Here is a 26,146-nt window from a genome sequence, read left to right as displayed (position 1 = left end):
CTCTGACATTTAATATGCTTAGACATCTGTACACTCAAGGAACACTTTTACAAGTTTGTACAAAATATGCAATGTTCTTCAAGTGGTGGAAAGGTTGATTGTGGTATTTGTGGTACTTGATAAATAATCAGCTTTTATTGGAAAGAGATCTGTATATTTTTTGCATTTATCAACAAATCTCACCATTATCACCAGATTTGGGTTTTTTGTGTGTTATGTATGACATATTAAAATTATTATTTGTTGCAGCTTTGGGCAGCTTGGGTTGAATGATGAAAGAGGTAAGAAAATAGTTATATATTTTCAAGAAATAGTAATTCGTAAGTGAATCTTGCACACCTGTTTACGCATAGTGGCCAAGAGAACATGATTCTGAAATTGACGTCCATGAGCATGTATATGTACACTTAAGTTGTGAAATGTTAATTTACTCAAACTAAAAGAAATGATCCTGTTCACTTTCAAATGAATAATGTGATTTGATGACATATTTTTGCTAACTAAGTTGATTGTTTCGTTCTTATTTATCTCCAAACCTAAAACATAAGCCCAACCCTCCACCAGACCACTGTTTATTGATTGGTTGATATCAGAGAGTGGGACTTTTTTTCTCCTTGATTGATTTTATTGATGTCACATTGTTGGCTAGTATTTTGTTCTTAATTATTAAATATGCATTCTGTGGAGTATTATTATTATCAACATGCAATTCCCTACATTCTGAATCCTACACACAGAGCTGAAAACGCATCACATCTCTACTAAAATAACCACTGCACAGCCCTCTCTGTCAATTCCTCCTTTTGCTACTGACTCAAGTTGTGGTTCAGAGTTATGTCAGTCCTTTGCAATTTGATGAGTGTCTTTAAAGAAAGACTGACTATTTTATGGGTTGTTGTTTTTTCAGATCGACCATTCCCAACTTTGTGCAAATCACTCCGATATCAGAAAATCAAATATGTATCTTGTGGGGAGGACCACACAGCTGCACTCACTCAGGTACTGGGGAACAAGGAGGTCACAGTACAGTCGGTTGATGTTTCACTGCAGTAGATTCAGATTATACTGGCGAGAACAGCATTGTTTATGATGTCAAAATTCATTATTTGTCACAATAATGTTTTAATCTGCGCACATGTATTACAGGTCGTAAGGTGGATTTAGCCAAAGTTCTAATAGAACTAACAGCCTAGTAGTTATCCAAAGGTGATAAAGGTGTTCGTTGGTTATATTTAAATCTGTGTGTTTTGACATTTTTCTGGTGATCCTTATCAAACTCCTTGATGAAACAGGTTGTTAGGGGGAAAATTACCTGATTGTTAGTGGAAAAATTACCTGGATGTTAGGGGGGAATTTTTCAAATTTACCTGTTTGTTACAGGGAAAATTACCTGTCTGTTAGGGGGAAAATTAACTGGATGGGGACAGTATTGCCTTTGCTTAAGTTCACTGGCAACTGCAACTCCTGTGCCCTGCACTGGACATTATACACTGAACACTGACTGACAAGTGAGTAAAGTCGTGGACTTATCATCAACAGACCATGTATATTGTGTTTCTATTCTTCAGGACGGTGGTGTATTTACATTTGGTGCTGGCAGCTACGGACAGCTGGGTCACATGTCCACCAACAATGAGATCCTTCCCAAGAAGGTGATGGAGCTCATGGGCACGGAGATCTCACAGATAGTCTGTGGCAGGTCAGAGATCCTTTATCACCCACAATCTAACATTTAATGCTTTTTCAGTGGTTGATAGTCTAGTAAATAAAGAAAACTGTTCCTTGTGTTGGTTGTTCCTTTTCTACGGTGAGCAAGTAAGATAGATCTATGGATATACTTCTTTATTACAACCTGTGAAGGTCCGGGTTATAATTGATCTTCAGCAACACATGCTTGTCCTAGAGGCAACTAACGGGATCGAGTGGTCAGGCTCGCTGGCTTGGTTGACAAATGTAATTGGTTCCCAATTGCGCAGATCGATGCTCATGCTGTTGATCACTGGATTGTCTGGTCCAGACTCAATTATTTACAGACTGATGCCATATAGCTGGAATATTGCTGAGTGTGGCGTAAAACTAAACTCACTGACTCACTTTATTACAATGTATTGGACATTCGGTGTAGATGCTAACGCCATTAACAAGTAGGTATCACAGCTTGATAACACTGTGTGCATCTTCACCGAAATGTCACATATACTGTAATAAATTTAAAAGACATTTGGATATTTATGACTTTGCCATCTGGTTATTTTAATGTCCACTTTTCTATTTCAGGAGGCATACCTTAGCATTAGCAGTGTTATCAGGCAGACTGTATAGTTTTGGACTTGGTGGCAATGGCCAGCTTGGACTTGGAAGCCATGATAACAGAACTAGCCCATGTGTAGTGACAGGTCCTTTAAAGTCACCTAGTGATTCTGTGCAAAATAATCAAGCATCTGTGATAATACATGTACTGAGGACTTTTTCTGGGAGTGATCATTGTTTTGTGATAGTAACTACAGAGGTAAGGGAAATCTATTTCTTCAATTTCTTAATTTTTCCTGCCTAACAAAGAGCACTTTCTTGTGTTCTTTTGACTGTGTAGTGGAAACAACAAAGTTTTCAGCCTCTCTTAACAGCATGCCCAAACATACCCCTGCGTCAGTTAGTGATATACCGCCGTTTCAACTAAGTCTTCATGGTCAAAAGAGAGAAAGTTCTCTACATGAGATAGTATAAGTATTATGAATACCCAATTTATAGTTTTAATTTTCAAAATTAATTTTTCGTGGTAAGTTGAGATTTTAAATACATTGTTGTCATGTGCACTGTGTCATTAAGTGTAGACAATGAACTTTTGAATGGTATCCCCTACTGAACCATGTCGTACAACAGGATGGATGTCGTCCAGCGGACTACAGGGACATAGACCCAGACACACAGATCCTCACCCTCAGTCCACAGAGAACTCAAGAAATTGCTCAACTCAAATCAGACGAAATGCCATCCATAGACTTGTCTGAGTATGTCACACACTATTACAAGCTAATTTTTGTTTTACATTAAATACAGCAATTGTCATAGTGCTTAGTGGGGCTGCAACAAATTCACTGTCTAAGTTAATATGATATGCATCACAAATAATATAAGGGTAATGCTATTTTTGAGGGCATTATCATTTGCAGAAGCCCTAGGTCTTCCATTAACTGCCCAATTTGAGGGCATTATCATTTGCAGAAGCCCTAGGTCTTCCATTAACTGCCCAATGAAGGAGGGCAGTTGAAAAAGACTGAGGGCTTCTGCAAATGATAATGCCCTCAAAAATAGCATTACCGTTATTATTGCTAAAATACATGGAATTTGTGTTGAAAAGAAAAAGGAAACAATGAAGGAATTTGACTGTAAGTTTACTCAAAACCAACTTCTGACGGGGTTGACTGACCGAATGCAATTACATCATCGAACAATTCAAGTGACGTCACAACAGAACGTGACGATATTTGTCCTTGGCTTTTGTTAAGACCATGGCCTGCAACATGTCAAACTATGTCAGACACAACGTCAGTTTTCAGTGTTCGGTTTTGGTCCAACAACAACGTTAATAGTGCAATTGTTAAGGTTAGCACCAGAAAGAAAGCCAATATTACCACTAAAGCGGGAATTCGGGTTGCTTTGACTTGTTTGCCCCAGAATATCTGCCAGTCCAAAGCCAATGTCGATTGAACCGTAAGCCAACGCACCCAGTATGACGTCACTTGACAACGTAACTGATAGTGGCCTGTCTTTAAGGTTGAGCGGTCCAATATCATTTGCAGCGGCCCGCACATTTCTGATAATAGGAGTACCGTTTCATGATAATTCCATGTATTTTAGCTATAATGGGTAATAAATACAATAACAAGTCAGTAATCGATGTATTATTCTGTTATCTTGTGACCACATTAGTGTTAAATTGAATATACAAGGGTGTTGACTATTATCATGCATGGCTTATATATATATTTCATTTTGCCAATCTTGCTTTGATAACACCCAAATTCAAGTTAAAACCCGCCTTTTCAAAAAATGAATATCAATTCTAGTGATCTTGAATAACAAATTAAGTTGATGAAGGGATAAGGTTCAACTCACCAAATACTCGAGTTAATCATAACAGCCCTAGTGCTTGTAATAATATTTGCCCATATAATGTCTAATAATCATTCCCTTGGTATCATATATATTATCATTATTAAATGATTAAGGTGGAGAATATATACTTCTTTGCCATGTCTTCTTTGATGGGCATTTTAGAAGTTGAGTTGATGAAGAATGATGACAATTTTTATGGATAATAAACTTCTTTTATTCTCTGAAGGGTGACATGCTTGACAACGACATTAGAATCTATGTCAAAATGTCACCCTTCACAGAATAAAAGAAGTTGTATATCCATAAAAATTGTCATCATTCATCTTTGCCATGCATAAAAATGTGTCATTAAAAGATACAAATGTTTTCTTCTTTTTCAGAGATGTCACAAAAATCTTCTCTCATGCGTCTTGTATAAATGGGTCATTCTTAGTTGAGTAAGTACAGAACTTTCAGTCTCATGCTACGGACCATTTATATTATACATGCTGGAAAAGATTATGATAATATCTAACATGCATACTTCATTCTACATGTAGTGTTAGGCGGAATATCCATAAATTCATTCAGCAAGTGGGGGATGGGGTAGCCTTATGGGTAAAGTGTTCGCTCATTTTATTCCCCATGGGTTCAATGTGTGAAGCCCATTTCTGGTGTTCCCTGCTGTGATATTGCTGGAATATTGCTAAAAGCAATGTAAAATTCACCCACTCATTCAGCAGGCCTAGATATTCAAATACTATTGGAGGAAACCTCAACTCTTATGATGCACGAGGTTTTTAACACTGGTTTCAGTCAATAGTCATCCTTTATTATACAGTGTTATTATATCTCCAGTTAAGATTGCCATGGTTTCCATATGGAGAGTCCTCATGCCACAGGCACTAATGCTACGGTATCTAGACAGGTGATTCACTGTCCCGATACAGCTGGATTATTGTTTACTGATAAATAAAGCATCATTCATTTACTCACCCACTAGATTGCCTACTTTTTAAATCAAAAACCTGTTAGACACAAATATCCAGGTACTGGGCTATGAACAGTCTTGTACATTACTGTATTGGTTTGTATTATTGTTTCAGACAAGACCTCCACTATGGCAGCAGCAGTCGCAACCCTGGTGTGGACATGCAGAGTGTCAGGCACCACCTCCATCAACTTGGACAGACATCCAACGTTATCATCATTCAGAGGGTGAGTCGCTTCAGGATCAGCCAGTTTCAATGTCAGGTTATTACTGGGTTATGGCAGGGGCTATTTAATTGTCCCCCGCTGCAACGTGGAACGAGGGACTATGTATTCAGCGGCGTCCGTACGTACATTTGTCCCCTACCGCAACACGGAACGGGGGACTATGTATTCAGCGGCGTCCTGTACGTACATACGTCCCAATTCTTGTTAACACAATATCTCATGAACTGTTGTACCCAATGTCTTCAAATTTGGTGACAGCCTACATTGGGTGATTACGCAGACACCAGTCGATTTGGGTGACCTTGGGTCACCACGACACTTTGACCACTTTTCAAACTCTTGTCAACGCGATATCTCATGAACTGTTGTACCCAATGTCTTCAAATTTGGTGACAGCCTACATTGGGTGATTACGCAGACACCAGACGATTTGGGTGACCTTGACCTTATTTTCAAGGTCACCACGATACTTTGACCACTTTTCAAACTCTTGTTAGCGTGATATCTCATGAACTGTTGTACCTAATGTCTTCAAATTTGGTGACAGCCTACATTAGGGGATTGCAAAGACACCAGACGATTTGGGTGACCTTGACCGTATTTTCAAGGTCACCACGACACTTTGACCACTTTTCAAACTCTTGTTAGCGTGATATCTCATGAACTGTTGTACCTAATGTCTTGAAATTTGGTGACAGCCTACATTGGGGGATTACGCAGACACCAGTTTATTTAGGTGACCTTGACCTTATTTTCAAGGTCACCACGACACTTTGACCACTTTTCAAACTCTTGTTAACGCGATATCTCATGAACTGTTGTACCCAATGTCTTGAAATTTGGTGACAGCCTACATTGGGTGATTATGCAGACACCAGTTTATTTGGGTGACCTTGACCTTATTTTCAAGGTCAACACGACACTTTGACCACTTTTCAAACTCTTGTTAACGTGATATCTCATGGACTGTTGTACCCAATGTCTTCAAATTTGGTGACAGTTTACATTGGGGTATTACACAGACACCAGTTTATTTGGGTGACCTTGACCTTATTTTCAAGGTCACCACGATACTTTGACCGCTTTTTAAAGGCGATATCTCATAAAACATTGCACCCAATGTTTTCAAGTATGTTGACGGCCTACATTGGGTGATTATGCAGACACCAGTCATTTCAGGCATCTTGTATGTGACCCAAAAATAAAAAGTAGTGAATATAGATATTCCATTTTTTAGCGGCGGGGGACATTGCCACATCAATGGCAAACACTTGTTTGTTTTAAAAGTATTGTAAGAGTACTGCCGTAGTTGTCAGTGGTGGTGTTCCGATTAATTGAAATAAACAAGATTGGTCGCAATGACGAAATGACCAAGCAATCGATCACATTTTCTCATAGTCGAATACTACTGTTTTAGTTATCCCCAGCTGTGCGTTTAGCTCGATGCAAGGGGTATAGTATTAGGCCCTGTCCGTACGTCTGTACGAATTGGAATGTCTTAAGAACCGTTGACTAGATTCTTTTCATATTTGGTACTTAGGTTCATCACGGTATAAGAAAGGTCCCAGTCAGGTTTGGTGACCTTGACCTTCATTTCAAGGTCACAAGGGGACTTTAACGTTACACTCTTGTCAGCCAGATATCTCAAGAACCGTTCACTAGATTTTCTTCATATTCAACACCAAGCTTTATCTAGGGAAGTCACAGGGCCCAGTCGATTTTGGTGACCTTCACGTAATTTTCAAGATCATGGCGACACTTTGAAGATTTCAGTATGTTAACCTGCATGTTAAGATGGTCAGCGAGTTATCTCAAGAACCATTCACTGGACTTTCTTCATATTTGACACCAAGCTTCATCTACGGAAAGTGCAAGGCCCAGTCGATATCGGTGACGTTCACCTAATTTCCATGGTCACAAAGAAACTTTGAAGATTTCAGCATGTTAACCTGCATGTTATGCTTGTCAGCGAGATACCTCAATAGTGTTCCCCCCAGGCACATTTAGGAGGGCGCTGCGCCCTGCCCCTTGATTGTTTCGCCCTGCCCTTTTTATTTTGTGCCCTGCCCTTTTCGCCTCAATCGCAGTTTTTTTTTCAGCTGTGCTTGATTTTACAACAACCCGTGTGTATTTTCCGGATTTTATTAAGGACGGAGTTCTCTCCCTTTCTAAGGGAGACGCAAAATTGTTTTGATAATGATTAGGAAATTGCCATTTAAACCATGGAAAGTCAAAGGTGTTTAATTCGCCTTACAAATCACAATGCCTACCAAGGAAAGAATCAAGAGGAAAAGAGAAGAAGCGGTGAAGGTTGAAGCAAGGAAGTGTCGCCGACTAATAGATTTCTTCGCTCCTAACAGGTATGTGCCTCTAAGTTTGTGATTTTTAGGCCGTTGATTTCCCTTTACATTTCACATGCCTTTCAAATAAAACTTTCATTTATTAAAGACAACGATGTGTGAACTACATGGGATGTATTTTGGTACGTTTGAGGGACCTTTATTCATGTGACTGTGCTGTTTAGGTGAAAATCTGAAACTCGAAAATGTCCGCCATTTTGAATCCATCGGCAATTTGAAATTGATCTTGAATTATTTTGTTGTTTGTCCTGGGAAATGAAATAGTTAAAACAGCTTGGATAACAGCTTAACATGGTATCCTTGTTTTTAGTGTTTAGTGTCGATTTCATAAGAAAGTAAGTCTTGAAGGAGTAAAACTATTTTACGATTTCAAACAATGGGAAGCCACACCCTTGTCGAAGCTCTCCACAGTAGATACTTACATTCAGGTGTATTGTTGTGTGATATTTTTGTTTTAATAATTATGATTGCAAATTTAATATCTAAGATTCTTTTTTATATATTCCTCCTTGGGGTACTTATAAGCATTTAAATGTCCATTTAAATTCCCTACGACAGTTGTAACAATATTTGAATAAAATATTTACAAAACAAAAACTACGTTTTGTCTTGTGAGACCACCCTTACAGGGCCTTCCGGCCCCCTACAGCCAAGAGCAGGTAACTCTAGACCGTAACCTCGTACCTCACTTTCCATGCTGTCGTTGTACCGACAAGACGTGGGTCCATACCAGAAGGTTTTTCCTTGCGACTAAGAGAGTTATGAGTGTTTCAGAAACGGCAACTGTATGTATGGTTCTCTTTTTTCCCGGCATGGGCGAATTGGAGGTGTTTTCTGAATTTTTTCATTCATAATTTCTCGTTGTAACTTGGTACCTGTCGCGGTCGGCTCGCTAGTGCGTGGCAAGATGGCGGACAGGTGCCTTCGCTAGCCTTCCTGTTCATTGGTTTCCCCTGTGGTTTTTCAATGTTACAGGTGGTTTTAGTGATTTTTTATTTGTATCTTTGTACGTGTAGGGCGTATGTCTACTGCTCGCATTTTCTATATTACGCTAAAAAAACCGTAATTGTTAGTTATGCTGCAGTATGTACTAGGTTGTCAACTGCATGCTACGTTGTCGCATTAGTTGTGTCGCCCATGCTTCTTTTTACATGTATTTGTATGTGGGTATAGGATTGCTGCACAGGTTTTTTACTTGTTGCAGTTTAAACCCTGTACTTCGTGCCTTGCTGCAATTCCCGTACGGGATACCCAATCTCAAAGACGCATACCTCCATGTTCCAATGCACCCCGAATTCAAGAAGTACCTCCGGTTCTCCTTCGACGGGACGTGCTACCAGTTTCGCGTGCTCCCCTTCGGCATCTCCACGGCGCCAAGGGTGTTCACCAAACTTATGCTAATCCCAGCTCAGTTAGCCAGGTCTCGGGGCAGGTGTTGTCACCCGTACCTGGACGATTGGCTTCTACGGGCCTTAGGGCCTCAGTTAAGCAGAGCCTCCACACTGTGCGTGCTGGATACTCTGGTGTCACTGGGCTGGATTATCAATCTCAAGAAATCAGACCTGCGTCCGGCCGCAGGATCTGATATTCTTGGGAGCCAGATTCAACACGGCGCTAGGGATTGTTTCCCTTGCTCCGGACGCATCGTCCAAAGTCCGGGGACTGTGTTACAGTTCCTCCAGTACCCCGTTAAGGCCGGCCCGAACATGGCTTCGCTGCTTTCGGCAACATGGCGGCGACAGTGGACGTTGTTTGGCGTCGCGGCGTTGAGGATCGCGACCAATTCAGCAAGCATTAGCTCAGCTGTGGTCCCACTCGCAGGGCTACGAGATTATGCTCATAACGCCAGAGTGGTTAATCCCTCACTTGCGATGGTGGACGGACGTCGGGAATTTGTCCAGGGGGATCCCCCTCGACACCCCGACACCTTCCCTCTCAGTTCAGACGGACGCCTCCCTCACAGGTTGGGGGGGGGTCCTGGGCGAGCACTCAGCCTCCGGCCTCTGGTCGGAGCGGGAGGTCAGCCTACACATCAATGTGTTAGAACTGAGAGCAGTCCGCAGGGTGTTCGAGTGCTTCAGGGTGTTGGTGCAGGGCCGTGTGGTTCGTCTAGAAATGGACAATCAAACGGCCATGTCTTACATTCTCAAGCAAGGCGGCACAGTGTCTCCGTCGCTCCTTCAGGAGGCGTGGCAGTTTCTACTGTGGTGCGATCAGTTCAACATTCGGGTTTTGCCTGTTTATCTCCCGGGGGTAGACAACGTCCGTGCAGATGCTCTCTCACGGCGTATACTAGCCCCACACGAGTGGATGCTCGACCGGGAGATATTCGGGATTATCTCCCAGTTGTTCGGATCGTTTCCAGGTGGATCTGTTTTGCGCCTGGGGTGACGAACCAGATTCCTGTGTTTTGCTCCCGGATTCGGATCCGGTGCGCGTTAAACGACCTTTCAGCTAGATTGGACGGACAGGGTACTGTGGGCGTTCCCCGATACCACTGATTTCCAGGGTCCTGTCGCGCTGACCGCACAACCAGCTCGCTACTTGTGCTTCTGGCACCCCTTTGGTCGGCACAAAGCTGGTTTCCGGTAATTCTCAGGTTTCTGGCTCAGCCTCCTGTTCTATTACCTTTTCGACCCGGACCTCCTATCCCAGAACGAGCGCCCCACCAATCCCAGGATTCAGTGGGTGGCTTGGCCGCTATCGGGATCGCCTTCCATGCGAAGCGAATTCCTGCACCAGTTGCAGACACAATTCTGGCTTCGCGGAGGGATTCGACAAACGTTCAATATGAGGATAGATGGGCCTGTTATTCGCGCTGGTGTGTCAACAGGGGGATTCTTGATCCCTTTTCTACAGATTTAGTCTGTGTGTTGGAATTCCTCCAGTCTCGGTTGGAGGCCGGTCTAGCGGCTTCCACTGTTCGGGGATATTCTACGGCTATTTCTGCGTTTCATATTCCTGTTGACGGTGCTCTCTTGGGGCAGCACCCTCTTGTACAGCGCTTTTTAGCAGGCGTGGACAGAATCCGTCCGGTTGTCCGACGGATTAGTCCCCCGTGGGACTTGTCAATCGTTCTTGATTGGCTGTCCGGTCCACTGTTTCACAATCTGTCGGCTCTTTCCCTCCAGCTGTTGACGTGGAAGACGGCGTTTCTTGTGGCGGTGACTTCTGGCAGGCGGGTTGGCGATATTCATGCAATGTCGGCCGATCCAGCTTACTGTTTTTCACAAAGACAGAGTTAGCATTCGGCTGCCTGAGACTTACCGTCCTAAGAAGGATAGTCCCTTCCATGTGACGGCGCCTATTGAGCTCCCAGCTTTCACTCAGCCTTCCCTGTCCGGTACCTCTCTACGGCGTGCTCCGCCTTAGATGTCCGTAAGACACTTCAGGCTTATATCAAAGCGAACAAGGGGTACCCGTAAGGGTAACCAATTGTTTTGTTGTTATGGCGGGGTTCAGGCTGGTCTTCCGGCGACCAAGCAGACCATTTCTCGGTGGCTTGTCTCTGCCATACATATGAGTTATACTCAAACAGGGCGTATCCCGCCTGTTGGGTTGAAAGCTCATTCGGTTAGGGCAGTGGCTACATCGACAGCTTACGCTGCAGCCCTGCCCATTGAGGAGATCTGCTCCGCGGCTATTTGGAGCCGTCCGAGTACGTTCATCCGTCATTACCAACTTGACAGACTCTCCAGTGAGCGTGCTCGGTTCGGTCAGTCAGTTCTCTCCAGTGGGCATGGTTCCACCTCTCTAGCCGATTGAGCTTTCGAGGTTTTTAAAAACATTATTGTGTGAACCATTATCTGCCAATTTTTAACACTGGTGTTGGGTTTTACAAATCTTGTTACATTTTTCCCTTGGTGATGGGTTTTATGTGGTGCTGGTTTTTTATTCCCATGTCTCTTGCTTTCTAACCGAGAAGCTCTAGACTAAACTGCCCTTGGAAACTTTGCTGTTCATATTCCGGCATTTCGTTTCTGGGTTTATTGCGGGACCCTTATCTTCACTTCCGAGTAGATTACGGGAAGGAGGGAGGGTGTGTCTCGTTCGTTGCATTAGCTTGAGGTTTCGGCTGGACAAATTTGCATCATGCACTCCCTGACCCTGGCTCATGCCCCGCCTGATTGGCTTTGGTGGACACGTGACCGGGTAAGTGTGCCTTTTCTGCTATAATTAGCTTGGGAAATTCCACTTCTTGTCGGGGGTGTTTAAGCAGACAGAATGCCGCTCCTGAGATCCGTCTTTAGGAGTCTGTCTTATGCTTATAAGTACCCCAAGGAGGAATATATAAAAAAGAATCGAACTAACCTGTAGAGGTTTAAGATTCTTTGAATATATTCCTCCTTGAAGTACCACCTCCTCCCGATTCTGTCTGACTCTTAGCTTCAGCATGGAAAGTGACTCTCATAACTCTCTTAGTCGCAAGGAAAAACCTTCTGGTATGGACCCACGTCTTGTCGGTACAACGACAGCATGGAAAGTGAGGTACGAGGTTACGGTCTAGAGTTACCTGCTCTTGGCTGTAGGGGGCCGGAAGGCCCTGTAAGGGTGGTCTCACAAGACAAAACGTAGTTTTTGTTTTGTAAATATTTTATTCAAATATTGTTACAACTGTCGTAGGGAATTTAAATGGACATTTAAATGCTTATAAGTACCCCAAGGAGGAATATATTCAAAGAATCTTAAACCTCTACAGGTTAGTTCGAATATTTTGAATATGGTATATTAACTTTGTATATATTTTATTTCAGACCGGACTTAGACGAGTCAATGGTAGTTCCTATGAAAACTCAGGCCGCGAGTCAAGGGCACACGAGACAGAGTCAGTTAATCCAACAAAGAAGAAAGATGGTGGTCACAAGACTGCATTTGACACAAAGTGGCAACAAAACCGTCCCTGGTCGAGGTACTCAGAAGATGACAAAAAGAAGGGAATTATGTTTTGTTCATTATGTTCTAAGTGGAACACCGAGGGCAGAAATGGACTTATGTCGACCAAACACAGATTGAGTGGAGTCAAGTAAAGGAGCTGTTTTTAGGGGAGCTTCACCAAGTCACCCTCCACCATTTTGAAGACCCTCACCAGCCTCAAGCCTCAACTTGGAAACTTGAATCCAAATATTGTTTAATTACTGTCCATTCATGCAACTGTGATTGTCCACTTCTGAAGTTGAGTGAGTGTTCTCAAAAGTGAAACTGACTGTGACAGATCATCAGTGTTCAGAAATTGCAACAGACTATGATAAATGAACTTTGACTTGAAGAAAGTTGTGAACAGATACTAGTACTTGGCAAGAGAAGACTGTAAATTGTTGTTTGCGTGTTTTGTGAAATTGTAAACAAATTTTGATCTTAAAATACAAAATGAGAAGAGTAATAAATGAACTTTAGAAATAAAATTATAAGAGCATTTGACTTCATATACATTTTGTTCCTGTTATTTTTTCAATAATCCTCACCAAAATGCCCTTTTAGATTATGAAGTGCCCTTTTCTTTGAAGTTACCCTGCCCTTTCTAAATCCTAGGGGGAACACTACTCAAGAACCATTCACTGGATTTTGTTCATATTTGATGCCAAGCTTCATCCAGGGAAGGCGCAGGGCCCAGTTGATTTTGATGACCTTCACCTAATTTCCAAGGTCACAAAGACACTTTGAAGATTTCAGCATGTTAAATTGCATGTTAAGATAGTCCGCAAGATATCACAAAAACAATGCACTGGATTTTTTTCATATTTGACACCAAGCTTCATCTAATGAAGGCGCAGTGTATTTCATACACTATGACATTCATGTCAAGGTCCAATTCAGTCTTGAAAATATTGGTGTGTTTTAACAACTAAAGGGCAAGATATCAAGAGAGGCTGACTGGACATGTTTTTGTTCACATTTAACTTCATCTTAAACTTTCATTACTTTTTAAGTTTGATTTGATAATTTGCGGCGGGGATTATGTCACCTTAGTGACAATGCTTGTTTTTGAAACACTTGACTGAATATTTCTTGAAGACTCTGGGAAGTTTATGTTCATGATATATTAGTCATCACTTTAAAGTAGCAAGTTGCATAATTTTACATTGGATGTGAAATTTTGCAAATGCATCTTGTGCAGTTCCTAAATATAACAACACCAAAAAACCAGATAACAATATGTTTTTTTCTTTACACTTATCTGCAAATATAAACCTGAACAGGAAAGTGAAAAATGATGCTAACCTTTTTTTTTCAATGATTGCGCGTTAGTTATGAACCAATCATGGATTATGTGATTTCAACTAATTCCCAACACTAGTTGTCAGAAGTGCTGGTTATCACTCACAATATGCAGATTGATAATCAGAGCTGAGTAATCGATCAATAATCGATTGTAATTGGAAACCGCCCACAAAACTCATGGGGGCAGTACCTGGACACAGTCATAATATTGTGTAAATGAATCCGGACCGATAAATATCCTGATCAGTATATCAAGGATAGTTATGGTTGTGACACTCAAGTAAGTATGTTTACATTGCTGTTTCATAAGTCAAGAAACTGCATCAGTTGCTTATGTCTTGATTTGACAAACATTACAATAAGAAACGTACTTTTAAAAGTTTGATTTCATTTTCCTTTGTTATGAAAATCAATAAGTATCCGAAGCCCATCAATAATCACTGACACAAGTGAGATTGACTGATTGACCAATTATTCAATCAGTTGCTTCAGCACTAGCCTCAGCTATTGTATTGCAGTACTATTTAACCAACAAGAAGGGCTTGATAATTACAATTTACGTAATAAAAATGAATAAAGTATTGTTGACATTGTCCTGGGATCATTTTGGACCATGCCCTTTTGATATATGCACACTGTAATATTTAATGGCACATTGAAAACAACATCAGGGGCCCTAATGTCAAGTACTAATTGCAAATGGCCCAATCAAAGGCAACACCCCAGCCCTCATTAAAATATACATTGTGAGGGTGGGGTTGAATCCATGGGGTCATGGATTCTCATTCTTTGGATAGCTCAGTGGTTTCATAAGTTATCCATAGCAAAGTGCTTACTAGGTATGTTCAAAGACCAAAAATGATGAAACTGCGCCTTCATTCATTATCCCCCCCAATGCGTTTTGCGGGGGTGGGGTGTGTGTGTGTGTGTGTTAAAAAGGACTCCGTCCGTGCATCCGTCCATCCGTCCATGCACTTTTGTCTTTTCCGGAGCAGAACTCTAAAACCGTTCACTATTTCTTCACCAAACTTGGCACATAGATTGGTCTGGCAGTGTACTGGTGCCTTTTGGTAGTTTTGGATTTCTGAAAAATATATTTTGGGCATTTCCATGGCAACAAGCTTGACTAAAACTGAAATTAGTGGTAGTGCTCTTGTCCGGAGCAGAACTCTAAAACCATTCAATGTTTCTTCACCAAACTTGGCACATACATATATCTGGTGGTGTACTGGTGCCTTTTGGTAGTTTTGGAATTCTGAATAAAATATTTTGGCGTTTCCATGGCAACAAGTTTCACTTTGACTGAAATTGGAGATAGTGCTATTTTCTGGAGCAGAACTTTAAAAACCTTTCAATACTCTCCTTCCACGTCTCTATATACACACCTAAATATTTGACATAATCATAACTCGTAGACATAATCATGAAGGGTATTTTGCCATTGCGGGGGATATTGATGACTTAGTCTTCTTGTTTAAATTCATATGAGTATCAACTGACACAGATTTTAGTAAGGCCAAGCAATGTAGTCCATTGTCAAGGCTTACAACCTAAGGGACAACAATGGAAGGAATTCAAGTTGTCAACCTCTACAACTTACTTCCCTTTATAACTAAGAAGAAAACACACAGGGTTTTAAGAAGCTTGTTTAGAAATCTGCAGAAGTGATGGCACAGTGTATAAACGTAACATTAACATGTGTATTTTGTGTTTCAGATAACCAACAGCATAGAACAAGATCTGTTACCTAGTCTCCCTGCCTCGCCCCCTGATGTGGAAGCCCTAAGGGTGTTCCTCATCCTCCCAGAATGTCATCTCTTTGACCAGCCAAAGTATTACAGCTCCCTCATCTGCCCATTTGGGAAAAACATCCTCAACCTTGACCGAGTGGCGTCCAAAGTTCTAGGTGAGGGTCAATCATGTGCAAGGCCTTCCTCTATATGGTCTCTATATTACACTGCCAGGGGTGTAGCTACCATTATGAAAACAGCCTGGGCTTACACATGATTTTAAAAATGAATGTTTGGCAAGCCCTCAATACTATCTAAATATAAAGCTTGGCGACCTATTGGGCTTCCACGAAAAAGTTGACTTGCTACGCAGCTGACTGCAGCCATGCTCTTCATAGCTACATGTATTTTAGACAGAGATCGAAGTCAGTATTTATGGACATTGTTAGAGTTGGTACCAAAATACCCAAGCTGGTTATATGAGGCAACCAAATGGTAAGGCTGAGTGATTGTGTGTTGATGTACCCTGATGGTATGAATTGTTGTTCACAGTGTCAATCACTGGATTTTCTGGCCCAGACTTGATTATTTGCCATCGTATTGCTAAAATATTTTTTAGTGCAGCCATAAATAATAGACAGCATATTGCTGTTGTGTTATTTTGTTTTTATTTTAACCAACCAATATAGCAGATGTCATGTTGTATTGAACGAGTTGCCATATGGTGCTCTGATCACGTCAGCATGTTTGTTTTGCTTGATGACCTTTAAACCATGGACTCGATGCATTATTGAGAACTTTGATCGAGTGAACTGTCACAAAACATTCATACAAGTCTTTACCTTGATGCCGGTACATACTCAAGTATTTACACAGTGAATAAGGTATTGTTGACATTGTCCTGGGATCATTTTGGACCACTTTTAGTTTGATTTCTTCCAATCTTTCAGATTTATGGTGGTCAGCATTACCGGAGACATATTTCCACAGAATTGTCAGCGTAAGTTGAATAGATGCAGCCATGTCATGCTACCCAGCCATAAAGGGTTTGCTATTAGATGTTTATATTCCATGACTCCATATATGTAGCCCAGGCAGGCTCTTTAGTCTGGCTACTGCTGAAAGCGAGGGGAGGGCTGGCATCATCATTTAAAGATGGGGGCCACCCATAGCAACCCTCCCCACCTCAAGCTTAAAGGCCGGGGTTCAAACCTATACACAAATTGGGTGTGGCCTCCTTGCCTTGTCAAAGCTGTCCTTAGATGCAAAGCAATGTAGTATTCAAGTACATTCCATGAAATATCACAAAACTGACTTACCGGTTCAGGCTGATATTAAGTCATAGTATAAAGAAGTATGTTGTGAAGACTCACAGCAAAATGTATGGATGCAGAGTCTACAAAACATACAGTTTGAAAATATATTTCTCATGTTTAAATCCAGATTTGAATTTCGCACTGTGTCAGTCAGGTGGCCAAAGGAGGTGTGTTTCCATAGAAACAAGCCTTGGAGTGGGAAAATGTTTCATTCAGGGTTTCATATTTCAGGCAGGCTGGGAAAATGCCCCCATCCCCCACTCCCCTGACACCATGCTGTGCAGGGCTAGGGTTGTACACTTATCTGATGCTGACATCTCTTTGCTGAAGATTTTATATTCATAATATAAGTAAAATTGATGTTTCATATATGCTAATCAAATTAATCTCTTTAGTCATCAAAATATGAAGTGAAAGGGTTGTTGGACATTTACTATAAGGCACATGTTTATTCTAGTAGTAAATTCCAAGGTTAACCTTTGACATTGCCAGGCTCTTGCCAGGCACCCATAGCCGTTACAGCCTTGTCACTCACGGGCTGATAACATCTTCACTGCTGAGGGGTAGCAAATGGGAGACTATTTGGAAACCCACCAGGGTTTTGGACGTTTGCGCCCCGGCCTTTAACTTGCACTATTTCTCCACTCTAACATTGTATGTGTTAACATAATTGGTGTTACTTGTGGCAAACCATAAATGAAGATTTATTACTGTCTGTAGAAATCTGAACAAGAGGTTAAAATAAACAAAACCAACCTGGAATGCTGTAACATGGTAAAGTGTTTAAATATGTGTCACAATTATCTTATCTGGGTTTTCTCAAGAAAATGTTTACATTATCTTGAAGCCCCAATTACCCTCTGCCAGATGTAATTGTCAGAGTTTATTCAAGCAGGGTTGGTTTTCACATGACGCAAATATAGGTTTCATTCAGACAGTGTAGCAGAGTGTAAGGTTCTTGTTGATGATTCTAGTAGTATTGCTGTGAAAGTTTGAGGCTGTATTTTGTGTATTCTAAATGGAGAAAGCCTAAGTGTTATTTCCATTGGAATTTGTATTCAAAATGGAGAAAATATGTGAAAATCACTTTATAAAATTGGAATTACTGTGTCGGATATGTGCTGGGAGACTTACACCATTTGGTAAAAAGAGTACTGCTAGGCCATGTAAGAAGTACTTTGGCAGACTTTATCATGTGTATGGTATAGATGTGTTATCTGACAATAGTTTCCACCCACAGTTTTTCTGTGCAACCTGTTACAACAGGACATTCACTCACAAACAAAGGAAAATGCAGGATACTATCAAAGGAGATAAATTTGATAATGTTTGGGAGGTGAAGCAATGTGACAATGACTGTTGGGTATGTGTACAATTTAAAAACCAAAGTAAAGGGGGAAGGCCAAAAAAATATAGACAGAAAAGGGCAAATGATGATGTTCCAGTCCCCACAAAAAGAGTGAAAAAATCATAAGGGCTCTTCTCATTGTTATATTAATACACATGGATATAACCCGTCAATAATACATTGTACAGCATATCCCAATAAATGACAATCGTTTATACCATGTAAACGGCGAATTGTGGATAACCTGTACCCTGACGATGACAAAATATGTATAATCTATCATTGAGAATTTGGATACCCTGTCAGTGACATTTTGGATACCCTGTCAATGTCAATTGTGGATACCCTGCTGGTGACAGTCTGTGGAAATCTTTATGGACACTAGATCTCATATACAAGGGTGATATCGACACTTGCTTCATCTGTATGTACATATTTCTCATATTAACTGCAGTGGATGGATTAGCAGTTTCAAAACAGTGAGTCCAAATTTGTTATTATTATGAAATCAAATACCCTGCTTGAATATGATTGCATGACTATTGGTAGAATTAGTTATCATACTCAGTATACAGATACATGTACATGTATATTGAAGTGCAGGAATAACTCTACAAAGACCTTTTAAAGTGATTTGAAAATGGACAAATAAATCATGTTATAAAGTTTCAAAAATGTATATTGAATGTCAACTTTTTGACTGAATATATTCACACTAACGGATTTTATGTAGCATGTGCGACCTAGATCTGGGCTCAGGAATGTATAGGCCAACTGCATCATCGCCTTATCTTTCTCTGTCTTCCTGACTCAGCCAGCTATGCTGCTGTGTACCAGCTGAGTTGCCTGGTCCTAAACAGCTGTAATATAATCTTTCAGCACACATCTGTATCACTATTTCGTTTGTTACCAAATATCTGGGGGCAAGGGGGCCCCAGTCATGTCATGATTCTGTACATTGACTTATAAAAATATCTTAAAAGTCTTTATAGAATTAGTAATGATTTTGAAGAAAATCCGATGAATGATAGTGAGAGAGGTTGCATCCCTCCAGCATTCCGAAATATTGTGAATCCAGGTGAACAATGATAAATAAATTTCAGTATGGCTGTTAATCTTAGGCCACCCTTTTTAAATAACTTGGATTACAGATTTTTTTCAACTGAAATGCATAGTTGGAGGGGGGAGATCATTTCAAAAAAATTTATTTGGCGCTTTGACTTGACATATCAAAATGAAAACACTATTAAGTCAGACAAGATGTGTTTTATGCAGTTCTTGTACAAATGAGTTTGAAAATACAGGTAGTTCAGTTGAAGAACTGTTATTCTGTAAACATCGGGAGTAATGATTCAATTATTTATTATCTATTTCTGAAATACAAATACTGTCATTAAGCTTTAAGAATGTTGTTCAGTTTAGAAGTCAAATATTATATGAAAACGTATTAGACTAAGGGAGCAAAGGGAACTAACTCTGTCACTGGAAGTTTGTTTGCAGACGAAATATTTAAGTAAAACTTCACATTAAATTAATAAATTTACAATTCTGAGCAAGAAGAATTCTGCATTTTGTTGAAAAGAAATGCATGAAAATCGCATGCCTCTTTTCAGGTCATATGTTCTTGTTGAGGAGATCAAATACTTTTATCGATGCAATGGTGATTTCTCAGCCGGGAGTTTTCATTATCGTAGGCTCGACATTTGCATCCTCCACACGTATGTGTATGTAACACCTATTGCTAACGTCAATAAGTGACTTGAAAGTGAACAGTCAGGTCGATGGATAGATCTTGTTTTGAATTTTCACCAAAGGCAGACAAGATGATGTTATTTTGGTTCAAGAAGTTGCCTATAAAAAGAGTTATGTCTACAACATGTAATTCCTTCCTATTCCCATGTCTGCCGCAGTCTATGCAAAAGCAAATTGTTTCTGACATATCGTCAACGTCAAACGTGTATCAATATCAAAACCTGTCCGATTCCCATCGTGTTTGCCCGCCATTTGCAGACGACGCTTAGAGGGTGCTTTAGTCAGGGGCACATAACCCCTATTTGTTTACCACAACTATGAGAACGATCGAGAAAGCCATTTCAGTTCATATTTCCTAAACAGGGTAAAAATTGCAAACAAATATGCCGTTATATTTCCTTCTTTTTTTCTCCCGAGTAGTCAATTTCCAATTATTATTTTTTTTCTAATTTCTAGAAATTTAGGGTCAGCGGGTAGGTAATACAAGTTATTAAAAAAGGGTGCCCTTATATATAGTTTGTTTTACTCAAAATGAGAACAATTTCTCATTTGGAGACTTACAGACTGCAGAACATGAATTTGATGGATAAATGATCACCACATGTAATTCCAGTTTCGTTCTCTTGACAGTCCTATTATCCTAATGTATGTAATAGCCTCCTTTGTTGACATATGCCCTTATCGACATATATTGATAGACACCTTGTATGATCTTGTGTTTGTATTTCCAGGTGTATAAGCAGTGTGTCCAGTATGTCCTGCAGCTGCCAGACACTACAAATCCACATGAGGTATGGCAGAAGTCTTATAGAGCAGTGGCTTTCCTTTCTTGTTGGACCACCTCCATGGTGTAGTGGTTAGAGCGTCCACCCGGAGAGCAGAAGGTCGTGGGTTCGATCCCCGACTGTGTCATACCAAAAGACGTTAAAATATGGTACTTGTTGGTCCCTGCCTGACGCTCGGTGTTAATGGGTGCTTCTCGAACACCTGGCTGTCCCTTTCTCTGCACTCCTCCCTCGTAACAAACAGTGAACTTTGTCAATATTTTAATGATAGTTTGTTAAACAACTTTATTATTTTTAGGACAAAAATTCTGCAAAAACCTCACAGAGTGGGTATGATGTTTTGATTATGATCAGGGTTTCATTGAGTATTTTATGTTTATTAGTTTTCCAGTTAGATTGCAATTCATCGGTCCGCTTTTGAGCCAAACAGACTGTAGCTGGAATATTGCTGAGTGTGGCGTAAAACTAAACTCACTCACTCTCTCACTCACTCACTCACTCCAAAATAGGCCAAGGCTGAGAATCCAGGGTGAAAAGTGATCACAACTTCTGAGATGTAATGTGAGATGGCCAAGACAAGCATGCCCCCTTTGTATATGCAGGAAAAGCTTTTGGATAATTCTGTTCTGAAACTTTCAGTGGCCCACATGATCAGACTCCACTGGTCAATGCAAAACGCTTTTCCATATGCAATTGTGTTGAGGTTTTTTGTTTCAGAGTGAAAAGCGAGGCAAGGGCCTATATGTGTCACTGGAGATCTTAAAGAAGCTGAATGTGGTCAATGAACAGAATGGGCAAATTATTCCCTATCACAAGTTTTATGTAGGGGAACTCAAGGACAAAATCAACATCAAAGCTGACTATGTCAGTTGGGTGCAGCAGAACTCCAGACTAAGGCAACAGGTGGGGACATTGTGGAGATTCCTTTTTTTTTATTACCTGGTCAAAAAAAATTGTTTCATTTTAACTTCCAGACTAGTACTGCTGAAACAGTACATATTTGGTACTGACAATTTCTGCTGTATTGTGCAGGGTCTCCACTTCTGTAACTACCCATTCCTGTTTGATGCGGCTGCCAAAAGCATGCTCTGCAGACCGATGCTATGATGCAGATGCAGGTACGTTGCCACAGAGCAACTGTTGCTTACACACCTGTAATAGTCACCTGAAAGGGATGCCTAAGTCACATACTGTAACTATAGAAAACCTTAAGCCTGTAATAGATAAAAGTAGTATACTGAGAGAAACAAATGAAAGAACACAGGAAAATTCAAACATTCCTTTAATATTTTGCAGTTTTCATCACCAGCTTTGAATAGTGCTGTGGGAGGAAAACTGAGAATAAATAAAGGGAACACTGCCATGAAGTGGTGTTCCCTTATTTGTTTCCCTCAGTATTATTGAGATATATGTCAGTTTTCAGATAAATATCAGTCTGAAAGTCCTGTTTGGATTCTAGAGTAGGACAGGTGCGTGGGGATTTTGTTCAGAATATTGGTGCATTAAACAAGACACGAACCCTTTTAATTTGAATGTGCTGTGGGTGATCTAATATTGCCTGATGCTTTTAAGGACTTTTTCCTTTTGTTAAGATTTGAAATGTTATTTTGCAGACTGCGATAGATGAAGTTGCTCAGAGGAATTTCTCAAGTCTCTTCCTCCCTATCGACCCAGTGAACCCATGTCTCGTCTTATTTGTTAGTCGTGAAAATTTGGTCCAGGACACTCTTCAGCAGCTCATTAAGTATACAAGTGCTGACCTGAAGAAACCTCTCAAAGTAAGACCAATGCAAGACATTGCGAAGGATCAGTCATTTATGAATGTGAGCGAGAGAGATGCATTTATATCAGACATTTTGGTCACACTCACATAGTTAAAGCCAACCTTCTAGAAACTGTCCTATCCCAAAATATCTTCAATGATGACACCTACCATGATCAGGTATTCAACAAGAATGGGACAACACTAATATCTCTAGTTGAAAACCATTCTGGGAAAGCTTAACTCCCTGCCACTGTTGACTGATTCTATTCTGGCCATGATAGCACCTGATGTTTTTCACCAGTGTTTCCGTCATTTGACAAAAGTCTCGAAAAACATATCAATACTAGAACCAGGTAACATATTTTATATTTGGGATTACACTTTGTGAATAAAGTACAGATTCTAGTACTTTTGTTAGATTGGGTCCCATCAGCTATTCGAACCCACACTCTCAGACTGTAGGCTGGCGAATAGGTGCCTGACTCTGAGAGTGTGGGGTCAAATCTGTTACTTTTGACCACTTTCTAAATGGCATTGTGTATTCATACACTAAAACCAGTAGCAAATAACAATTGTAATAACAGGTTTTCATTTTAGCTGATAAGTATTGACAAATATTCTCTCATTTGATGTGTGTACAGTCTTTAACATGATCTGTTGCAGTTTCTGGTCTTTCCCTCCTTTGATATGTCTGGAATATTGCTAAAAATGGTGCAACATACTCAGTTACTCACCCATTCACTCACTAATACAAATGTCACATTGTGTTGTACCAACTGTATGTACACTAGTGATGCTATTTATTACAATAATGATTTATATTTCTGCAATATGTATGACAAACAACAGTTTTGTACTTGTCTGATGTTGCTATGCCCACAGTGCATGCTTAATAAAAACTTGTTGCTTATAGTTTTGCATTTTCAATCACAGTAAGAGGTTGCTTATTTCTTTATATCATAATTTGGTCACTTCCGTAAACTTTGCCAACAACATAAAAATATGCATGATTTTAAAAAGCACAATGTACTGTTATTTTCAAAATATATTGTGATTCATACTACAGTCTGTTTGACTAGAAAGTGCCCCCATGACTTGCTGAATATTATCAGTTTAGAAAGGTAGTTAATAAATATTATGAGGCAAGATGTTCATGAATAACTTGCACCCAAACACCTTTACATTAATTAGAAATTGTCATGCATCACAGAAAAAAGTTGTTTAACAAACTATCATCATTATAAACATGATTGTTGACAGTTGGTGCAGAGGGGTGCATGGCAGCAATGGGAATAGACAGGTGCATCTGATGCACGGGCATTTTGTGATAACTGCTATGTGCTGATGACGAAATGAAGTTCACTGTACAGGCAAAAAAAAGTTGATAATTAAAGTGTATGATTTCTTTCGTGCTGAGGTGGAAACGGGGAGGCCGTTTTATGCCAACGATAGGTATCAGAAAAGTGCTTCCAAGGCATTGGGAGTTTCTACACGGGCATTGAAACATATAATACAAAAGAGAGACAGTGTTGTCGACACAACGCATGTAGTGGGCATGTCAAAAGCATCAAAGGTTAATAAATTAGACAACTTCCAGAAATACCAAGTCAGACAGGCAATCACTAAACTGTACTCAGAAAACAAATACATGTCATTAAAACTATTACAGAAACACCTTGAAAACCAAAACAATTTGTCAGTAGCGAACTACACACTATAGCAACTCTTACATTCTTTCGGGTATAGGTGCAAAAATAGCAGGAGAGTATTGCGCGAACAATCAGATATCGTACGTTTGAGAAATCATTTTCTCAGGACTATCCAGGAAAAACGTGATGCGGGGTATGAGCTGGTGTATCTTCACATGATTCGGGTAAATGCATCTCATACCGCCAGCAGTCAATGGGTACCCGGTGGGAATAAGGGATCACGGAGGAAACTGCCACTGGGGAAGGGGGAAAGATTGATTATTCTCCATGCTGGATGCGCCAGCCAGGGCTTCCTACCTTGTTGTGATCTGGTGTTCAGAGCCAAGGCCAAAGACAATAGGGACTACCATACAGAGATAAATGGAGAGTGGGTTCAAAATAAGTTAGTTCCAGCTTTGCCAAATAAGTCCCTTATAGTCATGGACAATGCGCCATACCACAGCGTGCAGGATCCAAACATCAAAACTCTGACGTCTAACAATCGTATGGGATATATGATTGCTTGGTTGGAAAAATTCAACATCCCGTATACGTTGAAGCCTCAGCTGTATGAAATCATCAAAACCCACAAACAAGACCCCGTATTTAAAGTAGACACTTACATTAAGAGTAAAAGTCATGAAATATTGCAGCTACCACCATATCATTGTGATCTAAATCCAATTGAGATGATATGGGGTATTCTAAAAGGTGACGTTGCAAGATCAATACCACGTTTAAATTACATGACGTTGAGGCCTTGGTGACCGACTCGCTGGGTAAAATCAAGGTTGACATGTGGCAACACTGTGTAACTAGGGTTGTCAATGAAATTGAAGCAGGTTACTGGTCTCGTGATGGTCTCCAACAGGCAAATGTCGCACCTCCTGTTATTTCTATCAGCTCTGACTGTGATGCTACTGATGACAAAGTCACAGATCATTCAGAATAGATTTTGAGACGCTCCCCTCCGCACCTGATTATTCCCATTGCTGCCGTGAGCCCCTCCGCACCAACTGTCAACAATCATGTTTGTAATGATGATAGTTTGTTAAACAACTTTTTCTGTGATGCATGACAATTTCTAATAGATATAAAGGTGTTTGGGTATAGGCTATTCATGAACATCTTGCCTCGTATTATTTATTCACTACCTTTCTAAACTGATATATTTAGCAATTCATGGGGACACTTTCTAGTCAAACAGACTGTACATCATGTATGTGAGTATTTTATACCAAGTTATACTACTAATACCACAAGCCTCTTATGTACACGGATGATTGCCAAGTCTTATATTTCAGATTTTGTTTGTGGGTGAAGAGGCAATAGATGCCGGTGGATTGAAGAAGGTAAATAGTCTTTTTTAGTCTACGCGACTGACTGTCCAGTATTATCTGCAACTGTTGCAGGTGGTGTTCCTCGGCGAGGAGGCAGTTGATGAGGGCGGTGTCCGTAAGGTGCGACTCAACCTCGTGTATTTAGCATGTCAATTATTTTTACTGGACATTGCTACATGCTATTCATATCCTGAGAGGGCAACTTCACTCTCTCGATAACCTTGGTTTTAACATTGTTAATTGTGTTCTTCTGATCCATCAGTTTCAGAGAAGCAATACTCATTAGTTTGCTATATACAGTGATCTTGTTTAGAAAAGACACTGTCAAACCACTATTTTTAAACTGAAAACAGATGGATCAGAGGATTGTTGTTTAACTGTTGTTTGTTTCGAGCATGTTTTATGTTTTGCCTCATCATTTACTTGGGATTTCTTATCAGGCAGTAGGTTATGAAAATAATATCATTGATGTAATTATATAGTTATATATGTAATCATAAATTATGTGATGACATCTTATTCAAACAAAA

General features: G+C 40.3%; 1 protein-coding gene across 1 annotated transcript in view; it reads left to right on the top strand.

The window, feature by feature from the left end:
• Positions 1-26,146, top strand: part of LOC124284887 (probable E3 ubiquitin-protein ligase HERC4) — a 53,849-nt gene that overhangs the window by 14,505 nt on the left and 13,198 nt on the right. The window contains 15 exon segments of the mRNA XM_046721019.1: positions 250-281; positions 908-999; positions 1,569-1,699; positions 2,278-2,509; positions 2,881-3,008; positions 4,497-4,553; positions 5,202-5,313; positions 15,609-15,798; positions 16,573-16,622; positions 20,770-20,829; positions 21,541-21,726; positions 21,856-21,907; positions 21,910-21,941; positions 22,437-22,601; positions 25,689-25,753. Coding sequence (XP_046576975.1) covers positions 250-281; positions 908-999; positions 1,569-1,699; positions 2,278-2,509; positions 2,881-3,008; positions 4,497-4,553; positions 5,202-5,313; positions 15,609-15,798; positions 16,573-16,622; positions 20,770-20,829; positions 21,541-21,726; positions 21,856-21,907; positions 21,910-21,941; positions 22,437-22,601; positions 25,689-25,753 — 1,584 coding nt within the window.

Source organism: Haliotis rubra, unplaced genomic scaffold (genome assembly GCF_003918875.1).
Source record: "Haliotis rubra isolate DU_JTF1 unplaced genomic scaffold, ASM391887v1 Scf347, whole genome shotgun sequence".
NCBI classification, from domain to species: Eukaryota; Metazoa; Mollusca; class Gastropoda; order Lepetellida; family Haliotidae; genus Haliotis; species Haliotis rubra.
This window is presented reverse-complemented; position numbering and strand designations above follow the sequence as displayed.